This window comes from Lampetra fluviatilis, chromosome 40 (assembly GCF_964198595.1).
Source record: "Lampetra fluviatilis chromosome 40, kcLamFluv1.1, whole genome shotgun sequence".
NCBI lineage: Eukaryota > Metazoa > Chordata > Hyperoartia > Petromyzontiformes > Petromyzontidae > Lampetra > Lampetra fluviatilis.
This window is the reverse complement of record NC_136314.1, coordinates 6,401,727-6,424,806: the sequence shown is the minus strand read 5'-3', so window position 1 is coordinate 6,424,806 and position 23,080 is coordinate 6,401,727. Positions and strand designations below refer to the sequence as shown.

The 23,080-nt window shown below is 49.1% G+C and overlaps 1 protein-coding gene across 3 annotated transcripts in view; it reads right to left on the bottom strand.

The window, feature by feature from the left end:
• Positions 1 to 23,080, bottom strand: part of LOC144946179 (metabotropic glutamate receptor 8-like) — a 263,813-nt gene that overhangs the window by 31,376 nt on the left and 209,357 nt on the right. For all 3 annotated transcript variants that reach the window (XM_078874996.1, XM_078874994.1, XM_078874995.1), the window contains exons 8-9: positions 21,310 to 21,449; positions 4,361 to 5,296 (exon numbers count right to left, since the gene is read on the bottom strand). In XM_078874996.1, coding sequence (XP_078731122.1) covers positions 4,361 to 5,296; positions 21,310 to 21,449 — 1,076 coding nt within the window. The remainder of the gene's footprint in view (positions 1 to 4,360; positions 5,297 to 21,309; positions 21,450 to 23,080) is intronic.

Below are 23,080 nucleotides of genomic sequence, written 5' to 3'. Positions count from 1 at the left end.
TACCGCACGCGCTGGAAGCCGGTTTCCTGTAATTCAATGCTGTTCCAATTCACCGAATCTATTTTTGTTGTTGTTATTGTTGTTGTCAGCTATTAAGTGAGTTTCTGGTAGCTGACGTTCATTGAATTCCTGGCTAGGCAGGCCGGAGAGACAAGCCACGCTGGGTGGACGCGGCCAGGCAAGGCTAGGCCGCGTCCACCCAGCGTGTCGCGTCTCTCCCTCCGCGCCTGATGTGCGCGGCACACCCACGGAGGGAAGTCTGACAAACAAATTACGCTCGCGAGCGGCAGTGTCTGCAAGCGGTGCCAGAGGTGTTTAATGAACTCTCGTCACCGGCTTCGCTTGCCTTGGGGGGGGGAGCAGGCGGGTAGGGGGGGGAGAATCAGGGACGGGGGGTGGGAGTGGGGGAGTGGTGTTGATGTCACGTGAGCGCGTGAACAGCGCGCGCGTCCGTGGGTGCGCGTGCGTTGCGCACAAAATAAAATCAGTTCGGAAGGAGCGGTGAGGCAGTGGTCGGTTCGCATTTTGAGTCCCTGGTCACGAAAAATAACAATCGGTGGCGAAAATCTGAACTGGTCCTGACTCAACATTGCAGTGAGTACGAAGGTGCGGTGCATATTAGAACCGGAATAATTATTTAGAGTGGAGGAATCCGATGAACTACGAAACTCTTTGTCACAGATGTCCAGAGACAAAGGGGGCCGGCTTTCATAGACGCTGGCTTACTCGGCTGTGTCGTCTGTGCGGTGGGTCGCTTGTTGTCTTTGCCTGCGCGTACGTGGGCAGCGGTGGGGTAAGTGAAACGACCGCACCGCGCTACGAACCCGGCAGCCCGACTTCCGCTCCCCAGCGAGCGCTAAACAGCGGTAGGGGGAAAATTTGAAGCGGTCTTGCGGGTGCCCTGCCTTGGTCACGTGAAAACACATCAAAGCACACCGGGGAGACAAAGGTGGCCGGTCGTGGCGCTGACCACACGGCGTCAGTGTTTATAGGAGGCTCGCTTGCTAACAGCACTTTCCAAACAGCCTGCTAGAGGCTACAGCAGGGAGAGGCGATGGGGTGTTTTTGTTTTATTTTTTACACGCTTTTTTTTTAACTCACTCTATCTGTTGTTGTCGTTGTTGTCGTATCATCAAATCTTGTAACTCAATTTTAACCCACTTCCCAATGTGGTATCGAATGCAAACTTGGAATACTTATGTCATACTGATGACAATACTATATTCTATCATAAAATATGAAATAAGTATTTTTAAACATAATTTTCTACATGTTATGTTTCGGCTTGAGTCTAATTGTCCACGCTCAACTAACGTTGGCTACAAATCATCACGGTCCGTTACGTTATGGCAAGCCTCGGGGCCACTTCCTGGAGTCGTGGAGTTCTGCCATTACTCGTACGGTACATTTCATTAAGCGAGTAAAAAAAAAGTATTTTTAAATATTACTTATTTTGTTATCTTCCCGTGTGTTGTCCTGGTGTGTGTAGGGCACCACGGTGGTGAGATGTTAACCACCTCGACTGGTATACAGGATGGTCGTGGGTTCGATCCAGACCCTGACACCTGCTGTACATTTGGAGTTGTCCTGGATTTTTCTTCGGGTCCTCCGGTTTTTCCCCTCCACATTTAGAATCAACATCACGCGTTCGGAGTATATGGCTGCAAAAAAAATATATCCACGTGATGATACGTCACTTTTTTGAGCTGTCGTTTGTGGCCAGGTCGCTTCCAATTAAGAGCGACAAAAAAAAAAAACCGCCGTTCTAGATTTGAAGCTTTCGTGACTGCAAGGATTCATATTCTTAGGTTTTTTCGGTAAAGTCACGTAGGTAAAAATAAATAAAATTAATAAAAGTAAAATAAAAAATAATAAAATAAGATTTTGTGATTTTATTTTTTATTTTACTTTTATTAATTTGTTTTTACCTACGTGACTTTACCGAAAAAAATTCAAAATATAAAAAACAAGCTCTCGCTTGCGCGGCCTTAAACGAACTGTAGAGGTGTGAAAGTACCCCACCAACCACCCGGCGATTCCATGAATTGTCACGATTTCAGAGTCACGGTTTTGATCACAGACTACGCATACGTGTTGTTTGCATCCTTTAAAAAAGCTGCGACTGTAGCGGCCTCTTGTGGCTGCAGGGACCACGTGACTTCATAAGGAGTGGGAATTAGAACACGTTGATCCTAATAGTGTAGGCGGCTCACAGACCCGGGTTTTGGAGGCAACCCAGTGCGTGCAGGTGGATTTTTCGAGTAACTGGAATGTGATGGCAGTGGCTTCAATCAGTCCACCACGTCGGCTTTCGCGCGACCATTATTATTCATAAGGGGCCGTCCATAAATGACGTCACGCGATTTTGGACGATTTTTGACCCCCCCCCCCATCGTCACAAAAAGTCAGACCCCCCCCTCAAATATGACGTCGCAAAGATATGCCCCCCCCCCCCAAACAAAAAACATGCTTCAAATCGCTTTAAACTATTGTCATTGTAGTGCGTATTTAATGTGGCGCTGCACTCTGATGTTGTAGGAGAAAACATTTATTAAAACGTCTATTTAATTAAGTAGAACGTGTTGTCTATATTTATTTAAAGTTGCGCATTTTGATGTGACGTCTCATTTATCAACCCCTTCCCCCTCGTCACATCGTCACAAATGTCTGACCCCCTCCCCCCCCCAGGTGCGTGACGTCATTTATGGACGGCCCCTAATAGAGATTTGTTTGGGGTTAGATCGCATAGCTATATAAACGTGTCGTTAACCCACCACCACCCGACACAGCCGATGAGTGAGGTTTGTCGCGTACACAATTCTTGCACATCGCCTGATGAAGCTGGTTGTAATGACCAGCGAAACGCAGTGGCGACATCGTTGGCTCGCTTAGAGATCCAGAGACTCACTTAGCAATGTATGGACTCATAACGCATAGAGACCGACAGATTCACGTAGATACTTCGAGGCTCATATGGAGAAACATTCACACAGATACCCATTAACTTGCACACACAAAGTCAAAGATCTCATGCTATGTGGCTCATAAGTTAGAAAAAAATAGGATTTTTTCATTCATTTTAACAAATGTTCAATTTGGCTCCAATTAACAATCATGCATGCTGCATGGATTCTTTTAAAATTAATTAAAGACTTTTTTTTTAAGATTACAGGTGTTATCTTTGAGTTTTGTATATGACAAATTTAAGTGACGGAGAAAAAGAACAAATATTGATAATGATGACAGATAAAATGTTAAGTTAATGGTTAAACAATGGATATGTTTTAATGCCAGTGTTAAAATAAATGAAATAACCCAATTTGTTCTGACTTTTGGACCACCCTGTATATGTTGGCCAAGTGCTGTTAGCGAGGACCTATTAAGGCCAGCATGGTACACGAGGAGGTGGTGTGGCTCGCACCACGCCTGACCACCTTTGTCTCCCCAGTGCAGATGTTTATACGCCACACTAGGTATTCGTTTTAGTCTGAGTCGATCTAGGAGAGGGCCACACACACGTGCAATAATAGCCGCCATTCACTAAGTGGCGGTGATGTTACCATGGCTGCTTGTGCCAAGCTAGGTGCACATTGAGGCCGCGTGAAGTGGAGAAGGCTTGCTGTTGGCAGGTCAAGGGACAGCCCCAGGTGTTATGGGTTGACTGAGATGACTGGCAGATGAACACCTACATGCAAACACGCACAATGCAAAGATCCCCTTATAGCCTTAACAGACTGTTGGGGCAAGTGCTGTTAGCGAGCACCTATGAAGGCCGGTACGGCACACGAGGGCTGGGTGGCCAACACCACGCCCAGCCACCTTTTGTCCCCAATGGCGATGTCTACACACCGCTGAGTCGACCTAGTGGACGCCCAGGACCGGTTCAGATATTCGTCACTGGTGTTGTTCCGTGAGCGGGAATCGAACTCGGGTCACGGGTTTGTAGCGCAGCGCGCTAACCACTATGCTACCGCACCCCATTCTACACACGCACACGCAAAGACAAAGATCCTCAGTATAACAGACTTTTGGGGTAAGTGCTGTTAGCCAGCACACATTTCGATTGAAAGCTTTCGTGACTGCAGGGATTCATCTTCTTGGTTCTTTCGGTAAAGTCACGTAGAAGGGAAGTAATAAAATAATACAAATAAAACACAATAAAATAATTCTCACGACGTTTCGGCCACAACGCAAGCAGCCGTCCTCAGGTGAAAACCAGGTCCGTCGAGGCGACAGAGTCTGACTCTGTCGCCTTCTACGTGACTTTACCGAAAGAACCAAGAAGATGAGCCAGCACAAACTCACACATACATGCGCACACGCACGCGGGGGGGGGGGAGAAGGGGCGGGGGGTGGGCACCTTCTCGGCGGACTGCGCCGTGCCGAAGAAGATGGGAATGAAGGCGAGCCACACGATGCAGGTGGTGTACATGGTGAAGCCGATGGGCTTCGCCTCGTTGAAGTTCTCCGGCACGCCGCGCGTCTTGATGGCGTACACGGTGCAGGTCACCATGAGCAGGATGCTGTAGCCCAGCGAGCAGATCATGGAGAGGTCGGAGATGTCGCACTTAAGGACTCCGCGCGCGTCCTCGGGGTCGGGGGCGCGCTGCTCGTGGTAGTCCACGATGATGTGCGGCGGGTCGACGCCGAACCACACGAACACACCGAGCAGCTGCACCGAGATGAGGCTGCACGTGAGGACGAGCTGCGACGTGGGGCTGATGAACTTGGGCGGCGTCACCGCCTTCTTGCCCTGCTCGAAGATGCGGTAGATGCGGTTGGTCTTGGTGAGCAGCGCCGCGTAGCTGATGCACATGCCCAGGCCGAGGAAGAGGCGGCGGAATGAACAGAGCACCACGCCGGGCGTGGCGATCATCAGGAAGGTGATGGCGTAGCAGAGGAAGATTCCCGTGAGCAGCACGTAGCTGAGCTCGCGCCCCGACGCGCGCACGATGGGCGTGTCGTTGAAGCGCACGAACGTGCCGAAGATGAAGGTCGTGGCGACGATGCCGAGGATGGCGAAGAACACGGGGATGATGGCCCACGGGGAGTGCCACTCGAGCTTGACGATGGGGATGTCGCGGCAGCCCGTGCGGTTCTCGTTGGGGCGCCGGTCGTATGGGCACAGCTGGCAGTTGAACTCGTCCAGCTGAAACTGGTAGCCCTCGCACTGCTCGCAGTGCCAGCAGCAGGGCACGCCCTTGACGCCCTTCTTGCGCTCGCCGGGGAAGCAGGGCAGCGAGCAGACCGACACGGGGATCTCCTGCGAGCCGCCCGCCCACTGCATGGCGTGGACCTGCGGGGCGGCCACCGAGCGGGGCGCAGGGTCAGGGCACGGGGTCAGGGCACGGGGTCAGGGCACAGAGTCAGGGCACCGCGTCAGGGCACGGGGTCAGGGTGCAGGGTCAGGGCACGGGGTCAGGGCACGGGGTCAGGGACAGGGCACGGGGTCAGGGCATGGGGTCAGCGCATGGGGTCAGGGCACGGGGTCAGGGCGCAGGGTCAGGGCACGGGGTCAGGGCGCAGGGTCAGGGCACGGGGTCAGGGCACGGGGTTAGGGCGCAGGGTCAGGGCACGGGGTCAGGGCACGGGGTCAGGGCACGGGGTCAGGGCGCGGGGTCAGGGCACAGGGTCAGGGCCGTCGTCGATTCAGTGGGGAGGGGGTGGGGCGAGTAGTTAACGGTGCAGAGGAGATTCTCCCTTTCAAGGGAGACGAGCAGCAAAATAAAAAATCTATCGATTCCTGATGGCGAATCACGACCCTCACTCGTGATAGTCAATACAAAAAATATACAGCAGGGGTCAGGGTCGTGATCGAACCCACGACCTCCTGTATACCAGGCGAGGTGGTCAACATCTCCTTAGCCACCGCAGCGCCCGTCCCGTGTCCTACCACCGTCGTCTGCCGTGGGGACCGCAGCACGCAGCTCGATGTCCTCGCCGATGAGCAGCAGCAGCAAAGTTGGCAACCGATTTTTTTTTTTATAAATCTCGCCCACCCCCTCCCCCTAGCGATTTCGATCTTGTGTTCCACGCGGGCGTTATTAAACTCGGGGGGGCGGGCGGGGCGAGGGGGGGGGGCATCGGAGAGGGCACGCGGCTAAACACGGCGGCAGCGCCATGGCGATTGAGCGTTATGCCGAGTGGCAAGATGTGACGTCCAATTGGCCATGGGCGGTGAAGGTGTCCGTTGCTGTGTACCCCCCCCCACTACCCCCCCCACCACCCCCTCGACCCCCCCCCCCCACCACTCCCCACCCCCCCAACCATCCCCCCCCCCACCACCCCCACTACCCCTCCCCATCACCCACTCCCCCCCCTCAGGATTGCAATCGATGCGCCAGGAATTGCTTGTGGAGTCTTGCCAAATAAATATTTCTTTGATCGCCAACAGATCGGAGGTGTCACGAGCGAGTGTTGGCATCAGCGGACGAACAAAAGGGTGTTGACCTTCAATTTTTTTCTTCACTATGATGACAAATTGCCGAGCACAGGCCCGGAGGTGCTCAACGCCGAGCGGGCCAGCAACAGTTGGCACTGTTGAAGATGCAATACGCGTGAAGGCGTTTGTTGAATTGGGCAAAAGGAGACGTCGGGAGGGAAGAAGCAGGAAAGAGAAGCGGCTGTGATCTGTTGTGCGGTGAGTGAGTGGGTGAGTGAGTGAATAGATTGGTGAATGGGTGAGTGAGTGGATGAGTGAGTGAGTGAGTGAATGGGTGAGTGAGTGGGTGAGTGAGTGGGTGAGTGAGTGAATAAATGGGTGAGTGAGTGGGTGAGTGGGTGAGTGAGTGAGTGAGTGAATAGATTGGTAAGCGGGTGAGTGAGTGAATAGATGGGTGGGTGAGTAAATAGATGGGTGAGTGGGTGAGTTGGTGAGTGAATAGATGGTGAGTGGGTGAGTGAGTGGGTGAGTGAGTGAGTGAGTGGGTGAGTGAATAGATGGGTGAGTGAGTGGGTGAGTGAGTGAATAGATGGGTGAGTGAGTGAGTGAGTGGGTGAGTGAGTGGGTGAGTGAATGAGTGAATAGATTGGTAAGCGGGTAAGTGAATAGATGGGTGAGTGAGTGAATAGATGGGTGAGTAGGTTAGTGAGTGGGTAAGTGAGTGAATAGATGGTGAGTGGGTGAGTCACTCACTCACCCACTCACCATCTATTCACTCACTTAGATAGGTGAGTGGGTGAGTGAGTGGGTGAGTGAAGGAGCGGGTGGTAGACTGTTTGGTAGTGAGTGGGTGGTTGAGGTGAGTAGATGATAGATGAAGTGAGTGGGTGTGTGAGGGTATGGCTGAATGAGTGGGCGTGTGAGTGAGTGCGTGGTTGCGACTTGTAGCATGGTGAGTGAGTGCTTGAGTAGGTGACTAGACGGGTGAGTGGATCAGCCAGTGTGCGCTTGTCGAACGGATTCCTCAACACCGGGAGGTGGAAAGAACGCGTGAGGGTAACGGGAACTGCATCCACGGCAGTCGCGTGAGAAGAACGATCAGGAAGCGAGCGAGCGAGCGAGGAGTGATTGGAGTTGACTGGAGCCACTGGGCGAGTGCTGGATCACCACCATCCACCGCTGTTTCTCTCTGAGTCCCTTCGTGTGCAGCAGCAGCAGCAGCGAGGTGGGAGCCGGGGTGCTTCGCTTCCATGGCGTGCCTTTAATTCTATTTTTCGCCCCTTACTTTATTTGATTTTTGTTCGTAAACAAACAAAAAGTAGTCACGCTTTTGCGTGTTTTGTTGTTGTTGTTGTTGCTGTTGTCCCCGTGGTGTGCACAGCACCATACTCGCTGTTGGTTATCGCGACCTATGTAACTGTGATTGTGCGTAGGTTCGCTGAACTTCTTTCGCACCGTACGTAGACAGCCGCGCTAATATGGCAGTGTGGGGGAAGGACAACAAACCAAACGCCAAGCAGTGTCTACAGAAATGCGTTTTCTGAGTTTTTAAATCTAAATAATCGCACGTCGCCCGTGCAATAGAGCTAAAATTCATTAAAAAAAATATCAAAAAAATGGTACACATCTTCTGAGGCTGCGACTCAAAGCAGAATTGCCGAGGTGGCGCATCTTCTAAATCAGGGGTCCTCAAACTACGGCCCGCGGGCCACATGCGGCCCGCCGAGGACATTTATCCGGCCCATGGTCACTAATTGGGCTGCGCTGGTGAGCACTCATTGAGCTGCGGCGGTGGGCACTGATTGAGCTGCGGCGGTGGGCACTCATTGTGCCCACCGCACTGCGATCTGTGAACAAAACTGCAGGTGTAATTAACTTTTTAATGGCACCCGCACCAGTGTTAGCCTGGGGTAAAAGCGGAGTTCCCCCAATCAGACTGCATTGATGGGCAGTGCAGTCTGTATGTCTCTGTGTGGGCAAAGTTATTGCTGGTATATTGTTTTTGTAGCGCTGTATATATATTGGTATTTTACTAATAGCAATTTTGACTCCCTAGTAAAACAATGATGTCAAGAAAGAGAAAAATTGACTCGGAGTGTAGGATATTCAAATAACAGTGGACTTATGATTACTTTTTCATGCAGTACAAGGAAAGAGCTGTGTGTCTGATATGCCAGAATATCGTGTCTGTGTTCAAAGAATACAATTTACGTCGACACTATGAAACTCAACATAAATATAAATATGATTGTTTGGTCGGAGAAGTGAGAAAAGATAAAATATTAAAACTGAAAAATACATCTTCTTGGTTCTTTCGGTGACTTTACCGAAAGAACCAAGAAGATGAATCCCTGCAGTCACGAAAGCTTTAAACCGAAACTGAAAAATACATTAACAACTCAGCAAAATACTTTTGTGAAGCAGAAGCAGCTACATATTTCATCACTGCGAGCAAGTTTTCAAGTTGCCAAGCTAATAGCGTGCACTGGCAGACCATTCGTGGAGGGAGAATTTGTTAAAGAATGCCTTCTTTCTGTTGCCAAAGAGATGTGTCCAGAGAAGGCCGATTTATTTAGTACAGTGAGTCTTTCAGGACCTACAATTACACGGAGGATTGAAGAAATGGGAGACAATTTGCATCAGCATTTGCAAAACTCCACAAAAAAAACTTTTTCCTTGGCACTCGACGAAAGCAATGATGTTCGTGATTCTGCACAACTTCTAATTTTTATTCGTGGGACGAATGACTATTTCGAAGTCACAGAAGAGCTTGCTGCACTGCAAAGCATCAAAGGAACAACTACAGGAGAGGATATCTATGAAAAGGTTTGCCAAACTGTGAATTGTTTGGAGCTGAACTGGGCTAAACTAGCCAGCGTGACAACTGATGGTGCTCCTAGCATGGTGGGGTCTAAGAAAGGAGTAACAGCTCGCATTAACCAAGAGATGGACAAACATAACCATTCTCATCCAATAGCCATACACTGCCTCATCCACCAACAAGCGCTGTGTAGTAAATCACTGAAGTGGGACTCTGTTATGAAAATTGTGGTATCTTGTGTTAACTTCATTAGAGCTCATGCACTAAACCACAGACAATTTCAGGAATTTCTGTCTGAGCTAAATGTTGACTATGAAGATGTTCTGTACCACGCAGAAGTCCGTTGGCTGAGTCGAGGGAGAGTTTTGAAACGTTTCTATGACTTACTTCAAAAAACAAAGAAGTACCAGAGCTCAATGATGCAGAATGGAAATGGCACCTTGCCTTTCTGACAGATGTAACAGAGCTACTCAACAGTTTCAATGTGCAACTTCAAGGAAAGGGGAAGCTCATCTGTGATATGCAATCACATGTCAAAGCATTTGAAGTAAAATTAGGCCTCCTCATCAAACAAGTGAAGGAGGAAAACTTCTGCCATCTCCCCACAACTCAAAATCTATTAGCGGAAAAACCATTGGTTGCATTCCCAAACAAAACATGTGTGGATTCACTGGAAAAATTGCAAAAGGAGTTCCAATTTAGATTTAAAGAGCTTCATCTCCATGAACAGGACATACAGCTTTTCCGCAACCCATTTTCTATTGACATTGAAAATGTGGATACAATTTACCAAATGAAACTGGCTGAACTGCAGAATTGTGACTCTCTGAAAGACGCATTCAAGTCAAGCAGCCTTCATAATTTCTATGCATCTCTCCCCTCTGAGACATATCCTCATCTCAGGAACCATGCACTCAATATGGCAACTATCTTTGGCAGCACTTATGTCTGTGAACAGACTTTTTCCAGAATGAAACATTTGAAATCTCCAACCAGATCTAGACTAACGGATGCACACTTGCATCACTTGTTACGACTAGCAGTGACAAATATGTAACCGGACATTGACCATCTCATTAGCCAAAAGCAGGCCCATAGTTCCCATTGAAATACTGGCAAGTTTGTTGATTTAACTTTACTTGTTCTTCATTTTAAATATTGTATTTTTCCCGTTTTGTTTCTTCACTTCAAAATAAGATATATGCAGTGTGCATAGGAATTTGTTCATAGTCTTTTTTTAACTATAGTCCGGCCCTCCAACGGTCTGAGGGACAGTGAAGTGGCCCCCTGTTTAAAAAGTTTGAGGACCCCTGTTCTAAATCAACGATTTAATTCACAACATTCCAAAATTACAGCAAATACAAAAATAATAATGACGACGGTTAATAACAAGGGCGCGTTTACATTCATGACTGCCGAGTGGCAACCAAGAGAGTGGGACAGCTGCCCAGAGCGGGCACGTCCGCTGCAGAGATGGAGCAATCAGAGCGGCACGTGCGTAGGTTCTGCGTGGATTGTAGCATCGTGGGGATGCCCTCATCCAGCAGTGGATTTGATCTTGCTGTGGTTGTCCCACCTGATGACGAAAGCTTGTGTTGCTTCCGAAATGTCGTGATTTAATTTAGTTATTTCTCGATTTAAAGCTTTCGTGACTGCAGGGATTCATTTTCTTGGTTCTTTCGGTAAAGTCACGTAGAATGGAAATAATAAAATAATAAAAAATAAAACATAATTAAATAATTCTCACAAACAATTATTTTATTTTATTATGTTAAATTTTTTTAATTTTATTATTTCCATTCTACGTGACTTTACCGAAAGAACCAAGAAGATTAGTTATTTCTATTTTTGTATTCTTATTTTTTTCACCTACGTGACTTTACCGAAAGAACCAAAGAGTATGGATTTAATCATCGCTGCTGCTGCTGCTGATAATGATGATGAATTATATTTAGTCTTTGTTGTCCTTACCCCGCACATCCGATTAGCGCGGGTGGCTACGAACGATGCGAACGAATTTCAACATGCATGCTTACCTGCGGTAGATCAACCACTTTATATATTTAGAGCTTAGCAACTAAGGTTGAAAGCTTTTTACGCATTCGCTGTCTGTCAGCCCATCTGTGCGTAACACGGGGTCACGATAACCGTCGTGATTATAATTTAATGTGAGCAAAAACCCTGGGACAACACTGTGTTGCTACGTGGCATCCAGCGTGCGTGCCCAGGGTCCCCAAACCTCTCGTCGACTGCTCAGACACAGCGTTATAACCACCGGCGTATCGTGCGTTATCACGGTACGCATTCCCCATTACAACCGCACACGTTCCCCGTTACGATGGGCACGTGCCGCGCTATGACCGCGCTCGTTCCGCGCCTTGCCAAAAGTGTGCCCTAAATCCACACGCCATTCGAGGGGAGAGAGAGAGAAAGACACGCAAACTTCAAATATACAGCAGCAGGCGTCAGGGTCGGGATCGAACCCACGACCTCCTGTACACCAGGCGAGGTAGTTAACATCTCCTAGCCATCGTGATGATGATGAGAGAGAGACACGCAAACTTAAAATATACAGCAGCAGGCGTCAGGGTCGGGATCGAACCCAAGACCTCCTGTACACCAGGCGAGGTAGTTAACATCTCCTAGCCACCGTGATGATGATGAGAGAGAGATACGCAAACTTAAAATATACAGCAGCAGGCGTCAGGGTCGGGATCGAACCCACGACCTCCTGTACACCAGGCGAGGGAGTTAACATCTCGTCACCCGCGGCGTCACAAAAGCCCGCGCGTGTGCAGGGACTGGGGAGGCAGTATAACACTCAATCCCGATACAGATGGGGACGAACCCGCTTGCTCAACTGCCGTACGTACCCTGGCCAACAGGGCACGGCAACCACACACAGTCCGTGGGTAGGGAGTGAAGTTTCCCCGAATGTGTGCCGCGACCCACGCAAACGCTCGCTGCGCTGGTTCGCAGGCCACATGCGTAGCCACTCGCGGCGTTGCCCGTAAGGCGCCGTCTGTACGATTTTAGTACGGTGTTAATCGTGTATACCGGGATAATCAATGTTGAAACAAAGCAATTATTACAAAACAAACAGAGAAAAAGTTGCACGGCATTTCCACGTGCACTCCCCACAAGTGGAGTAGGCTTTATGATTATGACTGATTAACATATATATGAACAGAAGGCAGCCACCGCAATTGTTTACGCTTTGGCAAACACAGCATTAATCAATTTACTCCCCCCAAAAAATACTTAAAACAAACAGAGAACGGAATCTGTCGGGGCATACTAATTCATCCGCGTACATTTCACACGGTTGCGGTAGATTCTGCGTGGGTTCCGCAAGACGTCTGGCTAGTGTGGGTGACAAGGGAATACGGATTTGGGGAATGTGGATTTGTGTTTATCGGGTGCTTTTAAATACCCCCAACATCTCGCCCAGTGCCTTACGTATGTAATGCGAGTGTAAGCGGGGTTCGCTGCTGGGCTCTGGCCCAATCATACGGCCCGGGGTATTGGGGGGCGGAGCCCAGTATGGGGGACGTATGGGAGGGCCCGCCGTTCACCTCTGGTCCAATCGGAAGCGAGGTGAACGGGGGTGGAGCCAGCAGGGCGCTATGGGAAGGCCGGATCTGACGATCCGGAAGGGGAGGAGTCAGGATCACGTGGTGAAGGGGATATAGGTGGGAGCCTGGAAGGGCTCCGGGTCAGTTGCTGGATTGAAGAAGCTGAGGAGCCACGTTGGGTGGCTGGAGAGGATCCGCGCCATCAGCCACGTGGCTGGAGGAGCTTTGGCACACCGTCGGCCAGCGGTGTGCGGAGTGGGGGAGCCGGAGAAGCTGACGAGGAAGCGAGTGCGGGGCACGCGCGAGGAGACGCTGGTCCGCTGTCAGGACCAGCGGGGTGCGAGAAGGAAGCTAAATAAAAGAGCAACGGAGGCCAGCAGTGTGTGACGAAGTCTTTTATTACACGTATGTTGAACTTTGTTCGCACCCTACGTAGCCAATCGCTCTCATCCGAGGTGACTTAAATCCGTGGTTGATCTCTTTTCCACCGCAGACCTGAAACTCAGACACATCTCACTCCTGACATCTAAAACCGTGGCGGCGAGATGTCAACTACCTCGCCTGGTATACAGGAGCTCGTGGGTTCGATCCCGACGCTGACGCCTGCTACTGTATATTTGGAGTTTGTGTGTCTCATCATCATCATCACGGTGGCTAGGAGATGTTAAATCTTTCGCCTGGTATACAGGAGCTCGTGGGTTCGATCCCGACGCTGACGCCTGCTGCTGTATATTTGGAGTTTGCTTGTGTCTCTCCCTGCGGTCGCGTGGATTTTTCTCCGGGTCCTTCGGTTTTTCCCTCCACATTTAGAATCAACACGACACGTTCAGAGTGTTTGGCCGCTATACATTTCCACGTGATAAGCCACTTCGTTGAGCTGTCATTTTTGATAGCCAGGTCGCTTCTGAAAAATAGCTACATAGCTCAGCGAGCCTTTACCTGGTAAAATAAAAAAAATAGTTTAGTTCCGTTCATTTTTCTCCGTCAGCCATGTTCAGGGGTCGTAAACCTTTGGCTCCGAAGCCACATCTTTAATAAGAGGCGGCCTCTTATTAAAGACTTTTCTGTGACTTTATTTATTAAGGACCACCGTCTAGTTTTCATCACACAGTGCATAGCGGCTCTTGAAATATTGATTTGTTTTTCTTGTTGTTGTACAGAATTCGAAAAATATTGCTTTTGATTCGAAGCTTAGATCACTGCAGGAATTACTCTTATTTGATTATTATTACTTTTTAATTTTTTACGTAACTTTACCGAAAGAACCAAAGAGAAATGAATCTTGTTGTTGTTTTGGTTGCCGACTCCTGGCATCGGTCTACGATTATCAAAACTGCGGCAGTGTCCTGCGAAAGAGTGCTCATTCATGGCCTGTTCCAAGCCAACCCCAGACATGTGGCAAGTCAAGTGGGTGGGTGGGTGGCTGAGCGAGTCAGTGGTTGGGTGAGTGAGTTGGGTGAGTTCGAAACTAACTGGGCACATTGAATTAGTGAATGTGTTGGCGAGCGAGTAAGTGGTTGAACACAACAATACCGGTACCAGATGTCCGTTCAAGTTAATTGCTGCCACCCGAACACAAGATGCCATTTCCCTGGGACTGCTTTGGTCAAACCTCACTTGCATCACATCCTAATCGTTTTAATGCCCAACTGCACGTACCATGGATCCATTCTGCGTATGTTACAATACACATACTATGTATTGTTTCAATGTATGCATATGCACATTTGAATAAAGATGCGGGTAGATGTAGATGCTGTACAAAGCCAGATGAGGCTTCCAGCTCACTTTATAGGTGCTTCTTGTAGGAAAGATTCGGTTTTTGATTTTACATACGATGCTGTGTTTTGGAAATTTGATTTTAACATCACGTTACTGCTGGCGGAAGGGCTCCCACGAGAGGGGGAGCTCGAGAGGGTGTCTAGGCCTACTCTTCCATTCCGGCGAGACATCTCGGGAAAAGAGGTGGGAGTGCCCACAATTGACCCCAGCACACGTGACATGTGCCTATGCTGTGCTGACACTTAGCCACTCACATTGAGAGCCTGGGTTAGGATGGAATTCATCTTCTTGGTTCTTTCGGTAAAGTCACGTAGAAGGGAAGTAATAAAATAATAAAAATAAAACATAATAAAATGAATTACTTCCCTTCTACGTGACTTTACCGAAAGAACCAAGAAGATGAATCCCTGCAGTCACGAAAGCTTTAAATCGAAATTTAATAGGATGGAATTGTTTTGCCACCCAACTGGACAAAAGCAACTGGGAAAAGCAGACGATGGAAGAAACTGACAACAACAACAACAGCAGCAGCAACAACAACAACAACAACACGCCGGTGTGTTTTACAGTTGTATCCCTGAAATGGTTACGGCTCGTGACGGCATTCCATCTGATGGAGCGAGCGTCACTTCATCCTGACGATTCGATTGCACACCGCGCGTGAACGCGCGTTCCCGCATGCAAATCGCATTATCCGCAAACAGCGAGCCGTATTTCTGCTGATGAAGGCCGTGAGCCAATGTGATATCCCTGAACATTCGAAAGGGAGGCAAGCTGATGAATTGCCCCACCCGTTTGAAATTTACATCCTCGTCGGGGCAGCTGGTGCCGGAGCAAAGATTTCTGATCGTGTTGGCACTTTTTGGATGCAAATTGCACGACAAATAATGCCCGCAAGCCTTGCGCACACAGACAAGGATTCACCGCGTAGCTTTTGCACGTATGTGCGTATGTATGTTGAACTCATATTCTTGGTTATTTCGGTAAAGTCACGGAGAAGAGAAATAATATAATGATTAAAATAAAACAATTAAATTATCACGACGTTTTGATTGCAACACAAGCATTCATCACCAGGTGTGAAACCCACAGCAAGAACATTTGAAAAAAGTGTTTTATTACTTAACTTTTTTCAAATTTTCTTGCTGTGGTTTTCACACCTGGTGACGATTGCTTGTGTTGCTATCGAAACGTCGTTATCATTCTATTGTTTTATTTTTATTACTTTATTATTTTCCTTCTACGCGACTTTACCGAAAGAACCACGAATATGAATCCCTGCAGTCACGAAAGCTTTAAATCTAAATTCATGTTGAACTTCTTTTGCACCGTGCGTAGCCAACCCCACTATCGGAGGTGCGGCTTTAACAGACAGTTGGAAAAAAGTGCTGTTGGCCAGCACCCATAAATCCCTTCACGGGGAACACCTATTGAGAAGTGGTGTTGGCCAACACCACGCCCGGCCGCCTTGGTCTCCCTCGTGCTGATGAAGTTTGCACACGACACCAGAGGGAGTCACAGGGTCGGTTGAGAGAAATGCCACTGTTATTGGTCACGAACGGGAATCGAATCCGGGTCACCATGTCTTGCACGGCAACAACAGCCACCATTGGCCACTAAGTGGTGGGGACGTCACCACAATGCTGGTGCCAGGCTAGGTGCACTATGAGGCCATGTAAAGTGTCGAAGGCTAGCTGATAAGGGGGTCACGGGAGAGACCCAGGTGCCATGTCTTGCAAGACAAAGACAAAGATCCCTCCGATAGCCTTAAGAGACTGTTGGGGCAAGTGCTGTTAGCGAGCACCTATGAAGGCCGCTATGGCACACAAGGCAGTGGATGGCCAACACCACGCCCGACCGCCTTTGTCTCCCCAGTGGCGATGTTTACACACCGCACCAGGTACTCATTTGAGGCTGAGTCGACCTAGGGGAGGCCCGGGACCGGTTCAGATAATCGCCACTGGTGTTGGCCGTGAGCGGCAATCGAACCCGAGTCGCCGGGTTCATAGCTCAGCGCGCTAACCGCTACACTGCCACACTCACACACAAAGATAAAGATCCCCCATATAGCCTGAACAGACTGTAGGGGCAAGTGCTGTTAGCTAGCACCTATGAAGGCCGGAACGGCACACGAAGGGGGTGGGTGGCCAACACCACGCCCGGCCGCCTTTGTCTCCCCAGTGGCGATGTTTACACACCGCACCAGGTACTCATTTGAGGCTGAGTCGACCTAGGGGAGGCCCGGGACCAGTTCAGGTCACTGGTGTTGGCCGTGAGCGGGAATCGAACCCGGGTCGCCGGGTTCATAGCGCAGCTTGCTAACCACTACACTACCACACACACAGACACACACACAGACACACACACAGACACACACACAGACACACAGACCTGCGCGTGCCAACAACAATAACAAACGTGAATCCTGTTGATACCTCCTTACCCGCCGGGAAACATTCTACAGACACATTTTTCTTTACTTTTGTTCAGCACAAAGAGGTATGGAGGACACGCGGGATGAATCTACCGAGGATTAATAGACGCGTCCGCAACTCGAGACGGCAATTGTGGAGAAAGATGGGAAAGGAACAACGCGAGTGGCGGGCCCACCGCTTGAGCGACGGAACCGATGGCTCCCAGCAGCCGATGGCTTTCAAAAGTAATTTTTTTTAAGAAAATATATCGCCGTTGCGAGAGAACTCCATCACCGCTGTAGTAGCACTGTCACGGTTACCCCCCCCTTACCCCCACCTGAGTTGACATCTCCTGGCCACCGTGGCGAGGAGATGTTAACCCCCTCGCCTGGTACGCAGGAGGTCGTAAGGTTCGATCTCGACCCTGACGCCTGCTGCTGTATATCTGGAGTTTGCGCGTCTCTCTCCCCGTGGTCGCGTGGCATTTTCTCCGGGCTCCACCGGTTTTTCCATCCACATTACCAGACAACACGCGTTTAAAGTATTTGGCTGCTATAACGTTCCACGTGATGATGAGCCGTCACCTCGTAGAGCTACGATTTGTGGCCCGGTCGCTTCTGATAAAGAGCTCCGTAGCTCAGTGGGGCCTTACCGCATCTCCGATCAGCACGGTTAGCTCGGTACGGTGCGAAAGAAGTTTCACGTACATGGTACAATTAAAATAGTTTAGTTTCATTTCATATTTTTTTTTTATAGTTTAGTTTAAGTGTGAAAGTTGGACAAATACGAAGGAGAGATCGCAGCGACGGTGACACATTCTGCTGCTAGTGACGCGGCTGTCTGGGCTTGATCACCTGAATGTGAAATTGGCGTCGGTGCTCTACATCATACTGCAACACGTGATACATTGCAGTTACATAATCATTATACATTACGTTCAGGTTGTCATGAGGGCGACATCGGGGGTTGTGGCGGTGAGGCAATGTGTTAGCGCATCACGTCCAACCGAACGAAGAAACGCACGTGGCCCGTGCAGCTCACATTCTCGTTTGACACCCGCCCCTTAGGGCAAGGCGGCGTTACCCAAACAAACACAATTACCACCGCCCCAATTACCTGTCGCGAGCAAGGTATTTGATGGCATTATTAAAACAAATCCGCCTCCGCGTTGAGAGCGGCCACGTGTCTGTTAATTTTGCTTAATTGCCATGATTATTATGATGTCTAAAAGGATTTGGGAAAACAAGTGCACGCCCCGCAGTTAAATATCAAGTAATTATTATGATTATTAAGTATCGCCCGCTCTAATTAACAGCAGCCTCTGCGGTAACCTCTCCCTGAGCATACATATTTAAACAGGTCGAATTAATGTGGAACAACGTTTGGAGTATGGGCAAGCCCATTATTTCCCTACAGCCAATGAATTCGCCAGGCGGTGCATTATTAAGTGGTAAATGTGTGTACAGTTTGGGCTACAGCGCTTGACACAAATGCACAGCGCATAAATCACGTTCATTACGAGCATGGCTAATTAGCTCATTAAAGGCGCGGTATTTACGTCGCCACAATTAAAATGTATAGCACTGCATGCGCACTTGCCACGTGTGTGTGTGTGTGTTTGTGTCTACGCGTGAGTGCTCGAGCACAGCACTTGCCCCAAGAGTCTGTCAAGGGCTATAAGGGTCATCTTTGTCTGTGGTGTTCGGCAGGCAGGATCGCAGCTGAGTGGTGGTGCAGTGGTTAGTCCCACTTCCGACGCCGTGTCAGAATCAGCCCTAAGCCTTCCCCTAGATCGACCCAGCCTAAAATGAGCACCCAGTTGCGGTGTGTAAACTTCGGCGCTGGGGAGACAAAGGCAGCTGGCCACACCGCCCCATTTGTGCAATTTGTCGGGGTTCACAGGTGCTCGCTAACAGCACTTACCCCAAAAATGTGTCAAGGCTATATGGGGGATCTTTGTCTTTGGGGAGTGGTAGTGCAATGGATAGCGCATTGCGCTGCAACCTGAGTTCAATCCCACTCATGACCAACACAGTTACATTAATCTAAAACCTGTCCTGAGCCTCCCCTAGGTCGACTCAGCCTTATATTAGTACCCTTGTGCAAAGTATAAACATCGCCACTGGGGAGACAAAGGTGGCCGGGCGTGGTGCTGGCCACATACCACATCGTGTGCTATGCCGGCCTTCATAGGTGCTCGCTAATAGCACTTGCCCCAACAGTCTGCCAAAGGCTATATGGTGAACACTTGTATTTGTCTTTGATAGAGGGTTGTGTATCAATCAACATTCTCGGCTTGATTCCCGGTCATGTCTTCTGAATCTAGAGCCGACACTGATGGATGGGGTAGCGAATTGTAATCAGTTAATTTCAACACTTCTCATCGGTATGAGCAACCAGGTACTCATTTGAGGCTGAGTCGACCTCAGAGTTGACCCAGGACCGGTTCAGATAATCGGCACCGGTGTTCGTGGCCGTGAGTGGGAATCGAACTGGGATAGCCGAGGTCAAAGTGCAACTCTCTAACCGCTGCGCTATAATTATCTGGTGGCTGGACTCGCAAACCAGTAAGCAGTCTATTAGCAACTGTGCCACAAACAACACGCACACACACACACACACGCGTACGTCTGTGCACAGGCTGAAAGTGATTTTCCAGTAGGGCAAACACTTGGGCTTAAAACAATGTTTTTGATGTAGAGCTTATCAGCTCGAAAGGCCAATGCCTCCGGCTATCTTCAGACAGGAACAGATAATGACAAAAACAACTATCTGTCTGAGCAGGGCTGCTAGGCTCAATGGAAATCAACTGGCTTGCAGAAGAAGAATCAAAGATTACGCTCAGCGTTGTTGCACCGTCGATGTTGACACGTTTTTATCACGTGAAATGCGTTTGTTTTAACACGGCCGCAAATCAATTGTTATAACGAGCAGAACGCTCCTCGGCGGCGGGGTGCGGGGGGGAGCGTGGGCGCTAGAAATTGTTCGAGAAATGTCTAAAGAGTTGTAGACAAGAGACAGAGTTGGAGCGAGATGAGTGGAATGAGAGATGATACTGGTGACGAGAGAGAGAGTTGTAGTGGAACGAGAGAGCTGATGACAATAGACAGAGTTGGAGCGAGATGAGTGGAATGAGAGATGATACTGATGACGAGAGAGCGAGAGATGTAGTGGAACGAGAGAGCAGTTGACAATAGACAGAGTTGGAGCGAGATGAGTGAAATGAGAGATGATACTGATGACGAGAGAGAGAGTTGTAGTGGAACGAGAGAGCTGATGACAATAGACAGAGTTGGAGCGAGATGAGTGGAATGAGAGATGATACTGATGACGAGAGAGCGAGGGATGTAGTGGAACGAGAGAGCAGTTGACAAGAGACAGAGTTGGAGCGAGATGAGTGGAATGAGAGATGATACTGATGACGAGAGAGCGAGAGATGTAGTGGAACGAGAGAGCTGATGACAATAGACAGAGTTGGAGCGAGATGAGTGGAATGAGAGATGATACTGATGACGAGAGAGCGAGGGATGTAGTGGAACGAGAGAGCAGTTGACAAGAGACAGAGTTGGAGCGAGATGAGTGGAATGAGAGATGATACTGATGACGAGAGAGCGAGGGATGTAGTGGAACGAGAGAGCTGTTGCAAAGAGACAGAGATGAAGCGAGGCAAGGCAACAGAAACACAGGAAAGAGAAAGACGAGTGACATGACGCAGCTTGTAACGTGTATTCAGATCTGAACTCGAGCTGGTATTTTCCGCACACCGATGTTTCATGCATAAGGGGGCCACCTGGGCCTCTTGGGTGCCTAAATGTTTGCATGTTTACTTATTCATTTACTAAATAAATATATTTTATTAACCTAGCACCGCCACTGAACACAGCGTTCGTGCCGATTCCAGCACATCATATTGTCACGTTGTGTCTTAATCATCGACGGGTCCATTATCATCATCATCATCAATATCATTACAATCATTATTCCTCGTACACTGACGAGCTAAAAGTTCGGGCGGGGTGCACAAAACAACCAAACCACACAGCCACATGCTCGGCGTGTCTGCTGCCTCCACGGGCGCTCGACACGGATCCGGAGCAATCCAGCAAATGGTTTTGCGGCTCCCTAGGCCCTCTACGGCAATTTCGTGATTATTTGTTCGCTGATTGCTGGGAGTACGGTGAGGGCGCGGAGAGAGGGGGGGGGGCACGGTGGTGGGGGGGGGGCAAGGGGGTGGGGGGGGGGGCAAGGGGGTGGGGGGGGGCAAGGGTGTGGTGGTGGGGGGGAGCGGTGGAGGGGGGCATCTCGTCGTCGACGATGAGGCGGACGAGGACTTACGTCCAACTTGAGAAGATCAATCCACTGGCCGATGACCTTGTAGCCGGGGCTGCTGGTGTTGGTGAGCTGGTACTGGAAGATGTCGTAGCGTCCGGGGGCGTCGCCATTCTCGTTGAACAACACCGAGGTGCCGGCGCTGCCTGCGTGCACCCGCGACGACAAAGCAGGATCAGAATATTTTTCGAGTTAAAGCTTTCGTGACCGCAGGGATTCATCTTCTCGGTTCTTTCGGTAAAGTCACGTAGAATGGAAATAAGGAAGTAATAAACAATAAAACATAATAAAATAATTATTTTATTATGTTTTATTTTTATTATAAAATAATTATTTTATTATGTTGTATTTTTATTATTTTATTATTTCCATTCTACGTGACTTTACCGAAAGAACCAAGAAAAGACAGGATCAGAATATTTTGTGGCGGAGGCGACCCGATGAGCTACAAAGATTTTTTTTTGTTCCTCAAGCATGTCCAGTATGGGGCAACGGGGGTCAGAACGTTACAAAGCACGGGAGGGGGGGGGGGCACGGGGGGGGGGGGGCTGCTTCTACTACAGCAGCAGCAGCCTCCACGGCGGGCAGAAGCCGTTCGCTGAGCTGTGTTGCTTCTTTTTCAGAAGCTACCTGGTCACAAATGAACGCTCAACCAAGTGACTTATCACGTGGAAATGCGACAGCAGCCAAATACTCAAAACGCGTTGATGTTGATTCGAATTGCGCAGGGGAAAACCGGAGGACCCGGAGAAAAAAATCTACGCGACCACGGGGAGAGAGACGCATGCAAACTCCAAATGTACAGCAGGCGTCAGGGTCCGAATCGAACCCACGGTATTGACCCAAAGCATTCCCAATGCTGAAAAATCATACTGCGGGGTCACTTCAAATTGGATTACGCACACAGCAGCAAGCAACATTGCCTCGCTACTGCGAAAAGTTGGTGATGCTTTCTTGCGCAAATAAGCATATAAGAACGATACGTGCGCACCGGGTTCACGTAGGGCCAGGCTTCTTTGGGGACACAGGCTCATGGGTGAGGCCCACATTGAGGAATGAGCCAACACGGGTCGCAATGGTCCATGACAAAGCAGCAAATGCACGCGAAGACGCCGGACTTTTACTCGGAATGAGGTAAGGGCCCTTTGTGGCCACGATGACTGCGTGGCGTCGCAGATCCGTGGGTAATAAACAGCGGCTCCTGTACTCGGGAGCTTGGCAAAAAAAGCAAATTAGTGTTTATGATACGTGGCTTCTTTATCAGCAGACCTCAGCACAATCCCTTTAAGAATATTTTGAATTATATAGTCGTATGTACGACGCATGTATAATACCATGTTTAAGCAATAACATTTCCCCGTTAGAGTTACACACACGAGTGCTTTTGATTCTGACGCACACATCGAGGTGATTTTTTTTTTAGCGTGGATGCATTTTTTCAAATTGACAAAAGTTTATATTGTAAATGATGTTGATTCACTCTTCAACACACCGGTGGGCTAAAGTAGTGAACTATTTGCCTTTTCTAAACGTGACACATGTTTTACTGTTTGGCCGTGTCGGGTGGTGGAGGAGGGTTACGACACATTTATATACAACGCGATCTAACCTCAAAAAACCTTTATTATGAATAATATTGGTCGCGAAAGCCTACGTGTTAAATTGTTATGAATATCGAGATATTGCTTTCCGTTCGCAGACGCAAAATACACAGATCGTGCAAGATGCCACACGGTGCAGAACAACGGGCAAACATCTCAGCTGGTCTGGTTGTGGC